At 39.6% G+C, this 13,331-nt stretch overlaps 1 protein-coding gene across 2 annotated transcripts; it reads right to left on the bottom strand.

Moving 5' to 3' along the window:
* Positions 1 to 1,084: 1,084 nt before the first annotated feature.
* LOC147638071 (uncharacterized) lies at positions 1,085 to 5,124 on the bottom strand. Of its 2 annotated transcripts, none has more exons than XM_086797940.1 (8): positions 4,547 to 5,124; positions 4,203 to 4,391; positions 3,932 to 4,024; positions 3,467 to 3,649; positions 3,259 to 3,361; positions 2,958 to 3,137; positions 1,568 to 2,784; positions 1,085 to 1,481 (listed from the first exon to the last, which is right to left on the bottom strand). In XM_086797940.1, the coding sequence occupies exons 1-8, from the start codon at positions 5,009 to 5,011 to the stop codon at positions 1,194 to 1,196; spliced, it is 2,718 nt and encodes a 905-aa protein (XP_086654066.1). In that variant the 5' UTR covers positions 5,012 to 5,124; the 3' UTR covers positions 1,085 to 1,193. The 2 variants fall into 2 exon arrangements, with proteins under 2 accessions (XP_086654066.1, XP_086654068.1); XM_086797942.1 differs by having other exon boundaries at positions 1,085 to 1,478.
* Positions 5,125 to 13,331: the final 8,207 nt, after the last annotated feature.

Genomic DNA, 13,331 nt, shown 5'->3' with positions numbered 1-13,331 from the left:
AAGACCTTGGTAGATGCTATTTGGGAATATGATTGTATAAGCATGACTTGATAAGAAATCTTTGGAGTTTTTTTTATATTAAGTCTATTTAGACTCTTGGGATTTTGTAAATTTACGTATGCCAAAGAAGTTTCTTACTTTGATCACACGTAATACGCACGCCAAGAATATGACCGGCATGTCCCAAATCCTTCATGTCAAAGGCCGCGTATAACTTGGCCTTTAATGCATCCAACTCATAAGTGTTCTTGCTAGCCAATAGCATATCATCCACATAGAGTACCAAGAGTATAAGACTACCATCCTTAGCCTTTGTAGTGTAGAGGCAGTGATCTATTTCACTTCTTCTAAAACCCTGGGACCGTATGAAAGCATCAAACTTGTGATACCATTCTCTAGGTGCTTGCTTGAGACCATAAAGGCTCCTCTCTCTAGACATTTTCTCTCTCCAGGCCAAAACAGGGTAAAACAGGATCTTTCTTTTATTTCACAGAGGGGAATAATTGTAAGAACAGAAGGGAAGGTTCTTACTCCTTTGAACCTCAAAAGCAAGAGGGAGGAATCTTACATCCTACCCCACTTAAAAAATGCGAGATGTCATTCAGAATATATCATTCATATCCTTAATACAATAATCGTCCATTAGACCGAAAATTCCATTTGAACATTATGCAAATCCCATTGGATTGAGCTACACACGGATCATACTACTTATGCTACAAGTGAGAGAGTTTTCCATCTCTCCACGTGGCAGGGAGGAAAACCTGTGCGTAATATAGAATAGAGAGTGACACGTGGCAGGTGCCCGTCAAAAGATAACGCTAATTAGAGAGTGACACGTGGCAGGGAGGAAAACCTGTGCGTAATATAGAATAGATCGATAGAAAAACAGGCAAGAGAAGGTAAGGCAGGCACATGTGTCTCCTACCTCTGCGGGCACAGGAGATTCCGAATTCGAAGCATGATGCGTAGAATCAAGATCGATGGCAGGTTGAGCAAAATCTCTCTCAGAAGGGACATATATTTTGGGAGCTTTCTGCAAGAAGCCTTGGACTGAAGGATCCAAACTGGAGCACTTCTGCTGTCAAGGACATGCTTTCAGAAGGTAACACAACCTTCCCATTTGGGCTTCTCATAATACTTCCATGGCCTGCGTAGAATCAAGATCGATGGCAGGTTGAGCAAAATCTCTCTCAGAAGGGACATATATTTTGGGAGCTTTCTGCAAGAAGCCTTGGACTGAAGGATCCAAACTGGAGCACTTCTGCTGTCAAGGACATGCTTTCAGAAGGTAACACAACCTTCCCATTTGGGCTACTCATAATACTTCCATGGCCTGCTCCAGCTTCCATCAATAAGGTCATTTCTTTTGCCCTACCTTCCAGCTTCGCTTTGTTGCTTGTCTTTGATTTCTTCACTTTTCGCCCACCTCTGATACCATTTTTCCACCATCTTTTGTCCGGGCCAAAACCAGGCACCTGCTGTAAATGAAAAGAAATGTGTGATTTAGGGTTACAGGAAACATATGTAATCTCAATCAACCAGCATCTAAAGAAGAAGCATATACCAGATTAGGAATGAATGCCCCTGTCCCCTTACAAGACTTGGGGGGGTATCCTTCAGCACAAAGATCACTCCTTGGCATGGCATTCGGTGCTGAAATATGAGGGGCTACTGCTTCAGGTCTTCCAGGGGCCTTCAAAGCGCCTTCTTGTTCAACAGACAACGAATAAGTTTCTGTTCTGCATTTATGGAGTTGAGCTTCCTGCAAACAAGACTCTGGAGTACACCGCCCAGCTTCCAAATTCAGCAAGTAAGTTGCAAGATCCCCTCTGAGAATGTCGGCCTCAGTTTCAATGGTTAATCCAGAAAATTGACGATGCAAATCATAACCTCTCTCCAGCAAAGATGATTGTGATAGTGATGAAAATAAAGATCTGCTCTTGAAATGCATGCTGGGGCACTGAACACTATGCTTCTGGTGAATCCTGCAAGCATTTCCTTCCTGGATCTCAATTTTGGATGAAAGCCATGGCTCCAAGCCTAGGGTAGCTCCAAAAATGCTTCTGCTTAAGTCCTTAGCAGACTGAGTTTTTCTCCTCAGAATGTCGTGAAATGCATGATCACATAAACTGTTGTCACAGTTTGTAAAACATTTTGCACTTGCAAGGCAATGCATAGCAATGGATAAGAACACATCCAGATTTGTTGTAGAACCTGCAAGTAATGTACAAAGCTTTCTCTGCCTGGAACTGATAGCAGATTCCCTCCTTTCTAACCTCTTGTATGATGTTTTCAGATCTTGAAATGAGCAATGACATGGATCCTTGCCAAAAAGACTGGTCTCGCCAGGCTTGTGGGTATCATCATCAATTGATGCAATGAGATTCAAGACCTTCAGAAATTCACAAAAGTCTGCATTCTTTATGCATTTGCTGATACCATTGAGCTGCAGATGTAGCTCATCATTATCAACAACAGAAGCTCTTTGTACTTGAGCTACATTACATGAAGGCAAAAGATGCTCTACCATGACTTTCTCTGCAATGACTTCAATGTTGGCACGTTCAATGCTTGCTTCATCATAACACAAAGAGGCTTTGACCTGCTGGCAGAGCTCAAAACCCGAGAAATTATCAGGGCGCTGTCCACTGCAATGCTTGTGTGCATTCTGGAAAAACGCGGCCAGTCCCTTGGGAAGATCTACATGGGAAGTGCTTTGAAGCAACTTCTCCAATTGTCCTGCTCCATATGCAAAGGCACTCTGTATTCTGGCAAAACTACCTAAGAGATGCACAATTGAGAGCATTCAAATCCACTTCTTATGAGATCCATATCCTAGAACACGGGGTGGAATGCATTGTGATGATGTATGAAGAGCTCCACAAGCAAAGCACTCTCAAAATATTAATAAGCGTATGCGAGCGTTTAAGTCCTTAATGATGGGTTAATCTTACCTCTATTTACACTACCTCCAAGGTTATTGTCAGGACGCAAGGGGTCTACTATATTCATAAACTTCGGACTGAGTGTATTTCCTTGAGTACCTTCAAAACAAGCACTGTACTTGTCTTTACATGCATCCAAGAAAGCCTGGCTGAGCAAAAACTGGCCACTAACATCTTGGAGTGATTCTCCTGCCAAAACAGCACTCACTGATCAGTCCATCGACCATGACGTCCCCTCACACCCTAAACTACTGAAGTGACTAAGTGCCATTGTATAGGCTACAGTTGCATGACTTCAAAACATACATACCAGCAACCTTATGCAGAAAGAGCAGAGGAATAGGACCCTGAATACCGAGACAATATCGATTCCAATCAAACTTGCTGAAAAACTTGAGGAATCGAAAAAGAACCTATTGCAGTCAAGTAAGTAAGTTACCATGTAGTTTATGCAACAAAGCCAACTTGAAGAAGTCTATTGAAGTACAAAAAAAAAAAGGGATCCTTGTCGAACCTACCTCCAAAGGACCCCGTAGTGACCTATGAAAAACATTGATTATAAACAAAACCAGTGTATCCAGAGCATATGTAGAAAGAAGCCCATGATGTGCTCCTAAAACCCGGCTTTCATAGAAGCACCATGCCTTCACAAGTATGATACTTCTCTTGAACAAATGATTTTGACCTATCAACCTGTCAACCTGTGATTGACAGCACATCTTCAATTCAGCTAATCAAACCAACAGCTGCTCACCAATGAGAGTGTAGCCCAGCGGTGACGGCTTGTGACAGGGAAGGGGAGGTCCCGAGATCAAATCCCCACAGACCCATTCGTGTTGTGGGCACTTTGTGACCACAAGTTGCAACACCTTTGGGTGGGAAGACCAAGCTGCCTCCAGGCGGGTACCATGCATGCAACTGCAGAGCATCTTGGGAAAAAACAGCAGCTGCTCTAAAACACCAAAAAGAATTGAATAGTTTACCTCTTCCAGAAAGCAAAGGGTGCTTAATCCACCCAGCTGATTGAAAGAGATATCGATAATGATGCTTCCCACGAGACATTTGACAACTGGAACCTGCGTGCCAGCTTCATCTTCAACTTTAGATGCTGAAATACCCTCTTGAAAATAATATTTCTTTCATCTTTTTTATATCTACCTTTGTCAATGTATGATCATCTTACAAAATTAATCATCATCTTTGTAAATTTATCATCACTTTGACCAGGCAATTGTGAGAGGTTGAGTCCCATACCCTAGCATGAATACATATCACTTCCTTCACTTGAAAACCTGCATTGTGAGTGTGCTCCTCTTTTTGAAGTATGGCACACATCTCCTTAGCCCATTCTGCATTAGAACCATGACAATTACTGATGGCCGTCAGATCTATGTCGCCGTCCGGAAGATATGTTTTCAAAGGCACTGAGCCATATGGGAAAACCTGAAACCACATTTCAGCAATAAGTAAAGCTCCCTGGATTTGATGCCTTCATAACACCATTAGCAGAACCACTGAGTGACACCCTCTCCTACCCAAGTGAGGTACCCCTGGGGGACAACTCTTGAAAAAGTGAAGGAAAAAAGAAAAAGCTTCACCTTGCAGTGGAAGTTCCTTTCAATCAGGTCCTCCACATAGTAGAGAACAGCCCTTCTGGAGTCCTCGGATGGCCTGCAGGGCTGAATGCAATCTAGAAGCTCTGCCATTTTGTGCTCAGCAAGCCTCCATGTCTCATTGTATTCCGAAGTTGAGAAGAGAGAAACTGACTGGAAGCCCCCCAGCTGCAGAAAGAGGCCATCATTGACAGGCACATGATCGTCCGTATTGCAAATTACCTGTGTGTACACCATCTCTTTACTGTTGAACTTGCACACATGTATTATCAAGCATGGAGCAGGAGTTGGGAAGTCCTCCAGAATACAAATTAGGTGCCCCCCAGATTGTATTATCAACAAGCATGGATCGGCACAAAGGTGAGGGGAGGATGCATGCTGCGCGCATGCAATAATGGAGTCTGGAAGAAGCCAAGCGCTGCATCTGCGTGTCTGCGAGCGCTCTCGCATATCTATTGTGCTCGTATATTTTGCTAACTGGTGGAATCGATGAAAAAAACGTGTCGGCCAACCTTACATGCATGGGATGTGCACGAACATTCACCCAGTAAGTACTTGATGCCCCCCCCCCCCCCCCCCCCCCCCCTCTTCCTTTTGAAGGACTCTTTGAACGACTCTATCACCCCCTCTTCCTTTTGAAGGACTCTATCACCCCCTTTTGAAGGACTCTATCACCCCCCCCTTTTTTTTTGGAGTGGGGTCCTCCAAAACCCAACCCACGTCCCCACTGGGGTGAGCGAACCCGTGTCCTCTCGGTGGGGTGAGCCAGAATCGAACCCGTATCCTGGGAGGAGAAGAGAGGGCACTCCCTTAACCACCCAGCTATTTGTCCCCACCCCCTTTCAAAACAATATGTCGTACATGACTTTTTCCATGGCACACATTTGCCAACCTCCTCGTGCACTCCAAATCACCCTAATAATCATTGAAGTCCTAGGGTTCATTTTTAAGCAATTGTCATGCCCATTTTTGGGCACCTGATTTTACAACCATCAATGTCCATGTAGCCATCAAACATAAGTGAGATTTCCAACTCATCGTCAAGAAACCTAATTCATGTAGATGTTAAATTACTCTATGCACACCTTGGGCGTGTAAATGCTAAATTACTCTATGTAAGCCTTGGGTTCCTCAGCCTTGAACATAAATTGCAATATAAGGTAATATAGCTTCATGTATATGAACTTTGAGCAAATAAAGTGAAAATATAATCATACTGAGCAATCCACGTGACATGACGAATGAAAGATTGTTATCTACACACACTAGGGATAAACCTAAACAAGTTTTTTACATTCAATGTTATGGCAAAGGCTTATTAAAAATTTAGACGCGTGCATGCGTGTACTAATGATTATTTGATTTATGCACAATATATAATTATTTAACTATAAGAAATAAATTGCCATGCTTGCATCAGTATTATCCGGGTAGAGCCATAATATCCCTATAGAGACAATAAATATGGTATAGAGAGAGAGAGAGAGAGAGAGAGAGAGAGAGAGAGAGAGAGATGTCAAGCTCAACATGAGCTGACACTCACGAGGCACCTGCATGACCGTTCGACATTTATATCACTAGCGAGTTTGGTAGCTGGCATCGATATATCTTCGCTAGAGATTCTACAGCTGGACTACACTGACTAGGCCACATCTACCCACTCCTCTTATCGTGTTCACATTATGGACCGCTTGTACATAATTTATTATGTGTGTTAGTCACTTTATCTTCTTTGTAGATATCTTTTGTTGTGTGAAGAAGAAGAAGAATTTTCAGCCTCTGACCTTGTGTCCTCTCTTCTAGGGTTTGTGTGAGTATGTATGTGCTTGCAAGAGCTCAAGCTCTCTTCTCCCCTGCATCTTTTCAAGGATGACACTAGAGCTTTAATCCTTTAAAAAAAACATTATGCTATTGAAATTATCAACGAGGGAAATAGAAAATATCTACTTGATGCACAAACCTCAAAGTTTGCATTTGTAATGTTATAATCTAATCTATGTAAGGTTATAACATAGTGCCTTTACATAATGAAAAATTGGTACTAAGGCTTGAAAGTTTTAATTTCTTCCTAAAATCAAAGTCTTAAAGATTTGTATTCATGGCTGTAGAAGATCAAAGGTCCCTTAAATAAATATTGATTGATGTAACCGATCTACTAAGAGAAAAGCCCTATGAAACACGGGTTGAAATTAGTATAGAAGTTTATAATATAAGGTCTATAATATAACCAAAACTATGTTTTTATGATAGACAATTTTAATATAAGTTCTATAATATACCCAACCCACGTCCCCACTGGGGTGAGCGAACCCGCGTCCTCTCGGTGGGGTGAGCCAGAATCGAGATTTCAATAAGGAAAGAGAGTGTACTTAGAGAAGAGTGAGACAATAAGGCTAGAAACATTAGATTTGCCAACCTCCTCGTGCACTCCAAATCACCCTATGAATCATTGAAGTCCTAGGGTTCATTTTTAAGCAATTGTCATGCCCATTTTTGGGCACCTGATTTTACAACCATCAATGTCCATGTAGCCATCAAACATAAGTGAGATTTCCAACTCATCATCAAGAAACCTAATTCATGTAGACGTTAAATTACTCTATGCACACCTTGGGCAATCTAACTCGTGTAAATGCTAAATTACTCTATGTAAGCCTTGGGTTCCTTAGCCTTGAACATAAATTGCAATATAAGGTAATATAGCTTCATGTATATGAACTTTGAGCAAATAAAGTAAAAATATAATCATACTGAGCAATCCACGTGACATGACGAATGAAAGATTGTTATCTACACACACTAGGGTTAAACCTAAACAAGTTTTTTACATTCAATGTTATGGCAAAGGTTTATTAAAAATTTAGACGCGTGCATGCGTGTACAAACGATTATTTGATTTATGCACAATATATAATTATTTGACTATAAGAAATAAATTGCCATGCTTGCATCAGTATTATCCAGGTAGAGCCATAATATCCCTATAGAGACAATAAATATGGTATAGAGAGAGAGAGAGAGAGAGAGAGAGAGAGAGAGAGAGAGAGAGAGAGAGAGAGAGAGCTTTAATCCTTTAAAAAAAAACATTATGCTATTGAAATTATCAATGAGGGAAATAGAAAATATCTACTTGATGCACAAACCTCAAAGTTTGCATTTGTAATGTTATAATCTAATCTATGTAAGGTTATAACATAGTGCCTTTACATAATGAAAAATTGGTACTAAGGCTTGAAAGTTTTAATTTCTTCCTAAAATCAAAGTCTTAAAGATTTGTATTCATGGCTGTAGAGAAGATCAAAGGTCCCTCAAAGTTTGCATTTGTAATGTTATAATCTAATCTATGTAAGGTTATAACATAGTGCCTTTACATAATGAAAAATTGGTACTAAGGCTTGAAAGTTTTAATATCTTCCTAAAATCAAAGTCTTAAAGATTTGTATTCATGGCTGTAGAAGATCAAAGTCTTAAAGATTTGTATTCATGGCTGTAGAAGATCAAAGGTCCCTTAAATAAATATTGATTGATGTAACCCATCTACTAAGAGAAAAGCCCTATGAAACACGGGTTGAAATTAGTATAAAAGTTTATAATATAAGGTCTATAATATAACCAAAACTATGTTTTTATGATAGACAATTTTAATATAAGTTCTATAATATACCCAACCCACGTCCCCACTGGGGTGAGCGAACCCGCGTCCTCTCAGTGGGGTGAGCCAGAATCGAACCCGTATCTTGGGAGGAGAAGAGAGGGCACTCCCTTAACCACCCGGCTATTTGTCCCCACCCCCTTTCAAAACAATATGTCACACATGACTTTTTCCATGGCACACATTTGCCAACCTCCTCGTGCACTCCAAATCACCCTATGAATCATTGAAGTCCTAGGGTCCATTTTTTATGCTATGAATCAAAACAATATGTCGCACATGACTTTTTACAGGATGGCACACATTTGCCAACCTCCTCGTGCACTCCAAATCACCCTAAGAATCATTGAAGTCCTAGGGTTCATTTTTAAGCAACTGTCATGCCCATTTTCTAGTAGTCATTGGGACACTTCACCCCAAAGTCCCATATGAAAGGTTGTTTATGTAGTCAAGGCAGGAGAAATAATGATCTCACAAAAGATTTATTTCAAACTTGGGTCTATACCTGATTTTACAACCATCAATGTCCATGTAGCCATCAAACATAAGTGAGATTTCCAACTCATCATCAAGAAACCTAATTCATGTAGATGTTAAATTACTCTATGCACACCTTGGGCAATCTAACTCGTGTAAATGCTAAATTACTCTATGTGAGCCTTGGGTTCCTTAACCTTAGAACATAAATTGCAATATAAGGTAATATAGCTTCATGTATATGAACTTTGAGCAAATAAAGTGAAAAAATAATCATACCGAGCAATCCACGTGACATGACGAATGAAAGATTGTTATCTACACACACTAGGGTTAAACCTAAACAAGTTTTTTACATTCAATGTTATGGCAAAGGTTTATTAAAAATCTAGACGTGTGCATGCGTGTACTAACGATTATTTGACTATAAGAAATAAATTGCCATGCTTGCATTATTTGATTTATGCACAATATATAATTATTTGACTATAAGAAATAAATTGCCATGCTTGCATTAGTATTATCAGGGTAAAGCCATAATATCCCTACATAGAGACAATAAATATGGTATAGAGAGGGAGAGGGGGAGAGAGAGAGAGAGAGAGAGAGAGAGAGAGAGAGAGAGAGAGAGAGAGAGAGAGAGAGCTTTAATCCATTTTTTTTAAAAAAACATTTTGCTATTGAAATTATCAATGAGGGAAATAGAAAATATCTACTTGATGCACAAACCTCAAAGTTTGCATTAAATTTTGTAATGTTATAATCTAATCTATGTAAGGTTATAACATAGTGCCTTTACATAATGAAAAATTGGTACTAAGGCTTGAAAGTTTTAATTTCTTCCTAAAATCAAAGTCGTAAAGATTTGTATTCATGGCTGTAGAAGATCAAAGGTCCCTTAAATAAATATTGATTGATGTAACCGAGATGTAACCCATCTACTAAGAGAAAAGCCCTATGAAACACGGGTTGAAATTAGTATAAAAGTTTATAATATAAGGTCTATAATATAACCAAAACTATGTTTTTATGATAGACAATTTTAATATAAGTTCTATAATATAACCAAAACTACGTCTTTATGATAGACAATTTTAATATAACTAAGAAAATGATTGGGTGTACATGAAAAAGATCTCATTAAAACCATATTGACGTGACATGTGCTATGGTGCAAGTGAGCGAAGAAAATGTAGCAAGCTTGACATATGGAAGTAGGTGAGTGAGCTGATGTTCTTACAATTAGTAGAGTGTGTTGGGAAGGCATATCCAGGTTGAATGTACAAGTGGATTAAGAATGTGTAGCCAAGATGGAATACATAGCTAAATTGGCTATTGTGGGAGATGCAGGATAAGCAAACTATATAGGCATGTCAGGCTCACTTTTGAGGGTTTCACTCAAACAAATATAAGATAACATGTGTGTGCACATGAAACCATTGTTAGTAGGTGTGTTATAATGTTTACATTTAAAAGAGGTGTGCTATTTTTTTTAATAGCAAATAGTGTATTCAACTTACAGCAGTAAATAAACGAAACAATTTTTTAGCAAATAATGTATTCAACTTACAGCAATATGTGTATGGAAAAATGTATATATAAAGGAAACAATATGTATATTCCTAGAAACCATGTATACAAACAAGTCTATTTTTTAATATATTTTGAATGTAAATCATATATAGGTTTCGTTTTACAAGTGAGGCCTCGAAGGGTTCACTTGGCTACTAACGCTTTGGTAAAGTATTGGTTCAATCCAAAAAGTTGGATAATTGAAACTAATTATAACGAGTTACATGTACTATAAAAAAGACTAAAGCCAAATGTAACTTTTGTAAAAAAACATTTAAGAAAATTTGATAAAATAAATAATATGAGAGAGAGAGAGAGAGAGAGAGAGAGAGAGAGAGAGAGAGAGAGAGAGAGAGAGAGAGAGAGAGAGAGAGAGAGAGAAATGTAAAATATTTAGAGAAGAAGAAATTGTGACCTGCCATATCTTTACCAAATTTGAGCATTTTAGTAATAAGAAATCTAATTTTAATCATGTAACCAACTATTTATTTATTAGCTTATTCAATTATCAATTTTTCTACTTCATATTTTTCTACTTAGCATCCAACTAGAAAGTATGCATAAGTTGTGAAAAATAAAGTTTTCACAACTACACCCTTGCTTCATAGATCTGTAAGTCACAAAGATTGAAATGGGTTCTGGTATACATGGATTGCCTTTTCTTTTGTTGAGTTTGACCCTTAATTTGGGAGGTTTGGTGTACATGGAATACCTTGTCTTTTGGTGAATCTAACCTTTAACCACATTAAAGTCCTTTGTAAACCATGCATTTTTTTGTGCAAATGATTGGAAGAACCTCAATCGGTCTAGGTAATGTGTAACATTAGGGGTACTAGGAGCTAAGTTGATGTCATGCATTTATTATATTGTATAAGAGAGGGGAATCACTATGAATGGGCTTCAAGTGCTCATGTGGTACAACCCCAAAGGGGAAAAGGATATATTATTGAATTGAAATCTTATGCATGGTAGTCACAACATTCCTTCTGCATGGTAGTCACAACATACCTTCTGCATCATGACATAGGGTTCTGCAGCATGACAGTCACACAATAGCTTCCTCCACTCACATGGTGGGTGTTGTGCTTCATTAGAGGTCTCATGTTTACTATTAGACCTAGATGCATAATGGTATACACGATTGCACATTCATTATGATTTGATTCTCTCTCCTCCTACTCTCTTGCTTAGCTCTAGCCTTCCTCCTTGGCTCCCTGTAGATTCATACTAGATTTTGTTTTTGTTTTTCTAGGTTCTCTCTCTCTCTCTCTCTCTCTCTCTCTCTCTCTCTCTCTCTCTCATGTGTGTGTGTGTGTGTGTGTGTGTGTGTGAGAGAGAGAGAGAGAGAGAGAGAGAGAGAGATATTAAGTGTACTAAAAACCCAATGGGCCTATGAGACAAAAGTGATATAATAATGTCCATGGCATATCTCATCATGAAATAGAAAATAAAATAGATATAAAACAAAAAAAAGGGTCTACTAAAAACCCAATGGGCCTATGAGACCAAAGTGATACAATAATGTCCATGGCATATCTCATCATGGAATAGAAAATAAAATAGAAATAAACAACGCTATCTCACTAGGGGATACAAAATTGTCCATGGAATACCAGGAACGTGGAACATGAGAGGAGCATTAGCCCCCAATAGTGTATAATACCACTCTCCAAAATATCAAGCATAGGGTTAATGAGAGCATGGCCGAGAGGTCTCCCTCAACTATGTCACGTAGGTAACTTGATGGCGGTGGAGCATGTCCTAGATCTGCCAGTTGTGTTGATGAGAGGATCATGGGTGGCCGATGTGTCCACGGGGTCGGGGGTATTGGGCACGCTAGAATGTAGAGGCCCAACCAGAGGTAACTCCTCTCAAGAAAGGTGGGTCCAAAGCCCAAGATGGGTCCATAGGATCCGTCTTGGGCACGCTAGAATGTAGAGGCCCAACTAGAGGTAACTCCTCTCAAGAAAGGTGGGTCCAAAGTAGCCCAAGATGGGTCCATAGGATCCATTGTATGGGTGTCCTCCACCTCCTAGGTCCGAAAGAAGCTGGTGATGGTTGGTTGACAAGGGAGGGGTCAGAGTGTTTCTCGGGTGTTTAGGGGAAAATCTCTCTCAAATAAGTGTCCCTATGTTTATGGAGCTCAAGCATCAGGAAGAGCCCTAGGGAACATTGGTTCGGGAAGTCAATGATCCTAGAGAGTGGACCATTAGGGGAAATTTAGGCTCATTTTTGGGCCCTCTAAGGAATGCCACATCATAAAAAATGGGGCCATGGTAAATTTTTTGTAAATCAACTCCTATTTTTTTGGAGGTTGTATATATAGAATCTACTCTTCAAGATCTTTCCATTGATATATAACATGATGGGGTTTGGACATGACCCATGGAAGATGTACAAAAAGTAGGTTCAAAAGTGATGATGTGGACCGTTTACGGTAGCCTTTAAGCTTGATTTTGAGGAAAATGGTATATCTTGAGCTTAGCAACTCCAAATTTTTCGGAGTTTGAAATTATAAGATTTACTTTTCATGATCTTTCTAGTGATATGTCCTATGATGGGGTTTTAACATAAGGTAAGAAATGTTCATCGCGACCCCCATTTTCACGGCAAAGATGGCAAAAAATCCCTTAGAGGGCCCAAAAATGAGCCCAAATTTCCCCTAATGCAAATCCCTCACACGAAAGCAGATAGTGAAACCTCCCATGGATCTCATAGTATATTGGGCAGTGAATTATGTAATGCTCCTTTGTATCATAGTATACTAGGCAATGACTTATGTAATGCTCCTGTGTCTCAAGCTCTGTGTGGCATAATATGGTCCTATCCTCCTTGGGTCTCTGTATGAGCTTCTCGACTCCGAAGACGTGCTCCACTCTAGTTTTCTCCACTCTGAGGCAATGGGATGAAACTTGTATCTAGGTATTCACAATCCGCATGATGGCATGGGACATGTGGACACTCAGGTAGCCTGGCTATTGCTGGATGAATCCATCCTCAATAAGTGTGAGGGAGTGATATCTATAGGATTGCATCTTCATTGGGAGCTCTGACGGTGTGATCCAAGTG

Source organism: Cibotium barometz, chromosome 5, assembly GCF_041138505.1.
Source record: "Cibotium barometz isolate CiBa-2024 chromosome 5, ASM4113850v1, whole genome shotgun sequence".
NCBI lineage: Eukaryota > Viridiplantae > Streptophyta > Polypodiopsida > Cyatheales > Cibotiaceae > Cibotium > Cibotium barometz.
Note: the sequence above shows the minus strand (reverse complement) of the source record. Positions and strands in the feature narration are given on the sequence as shown.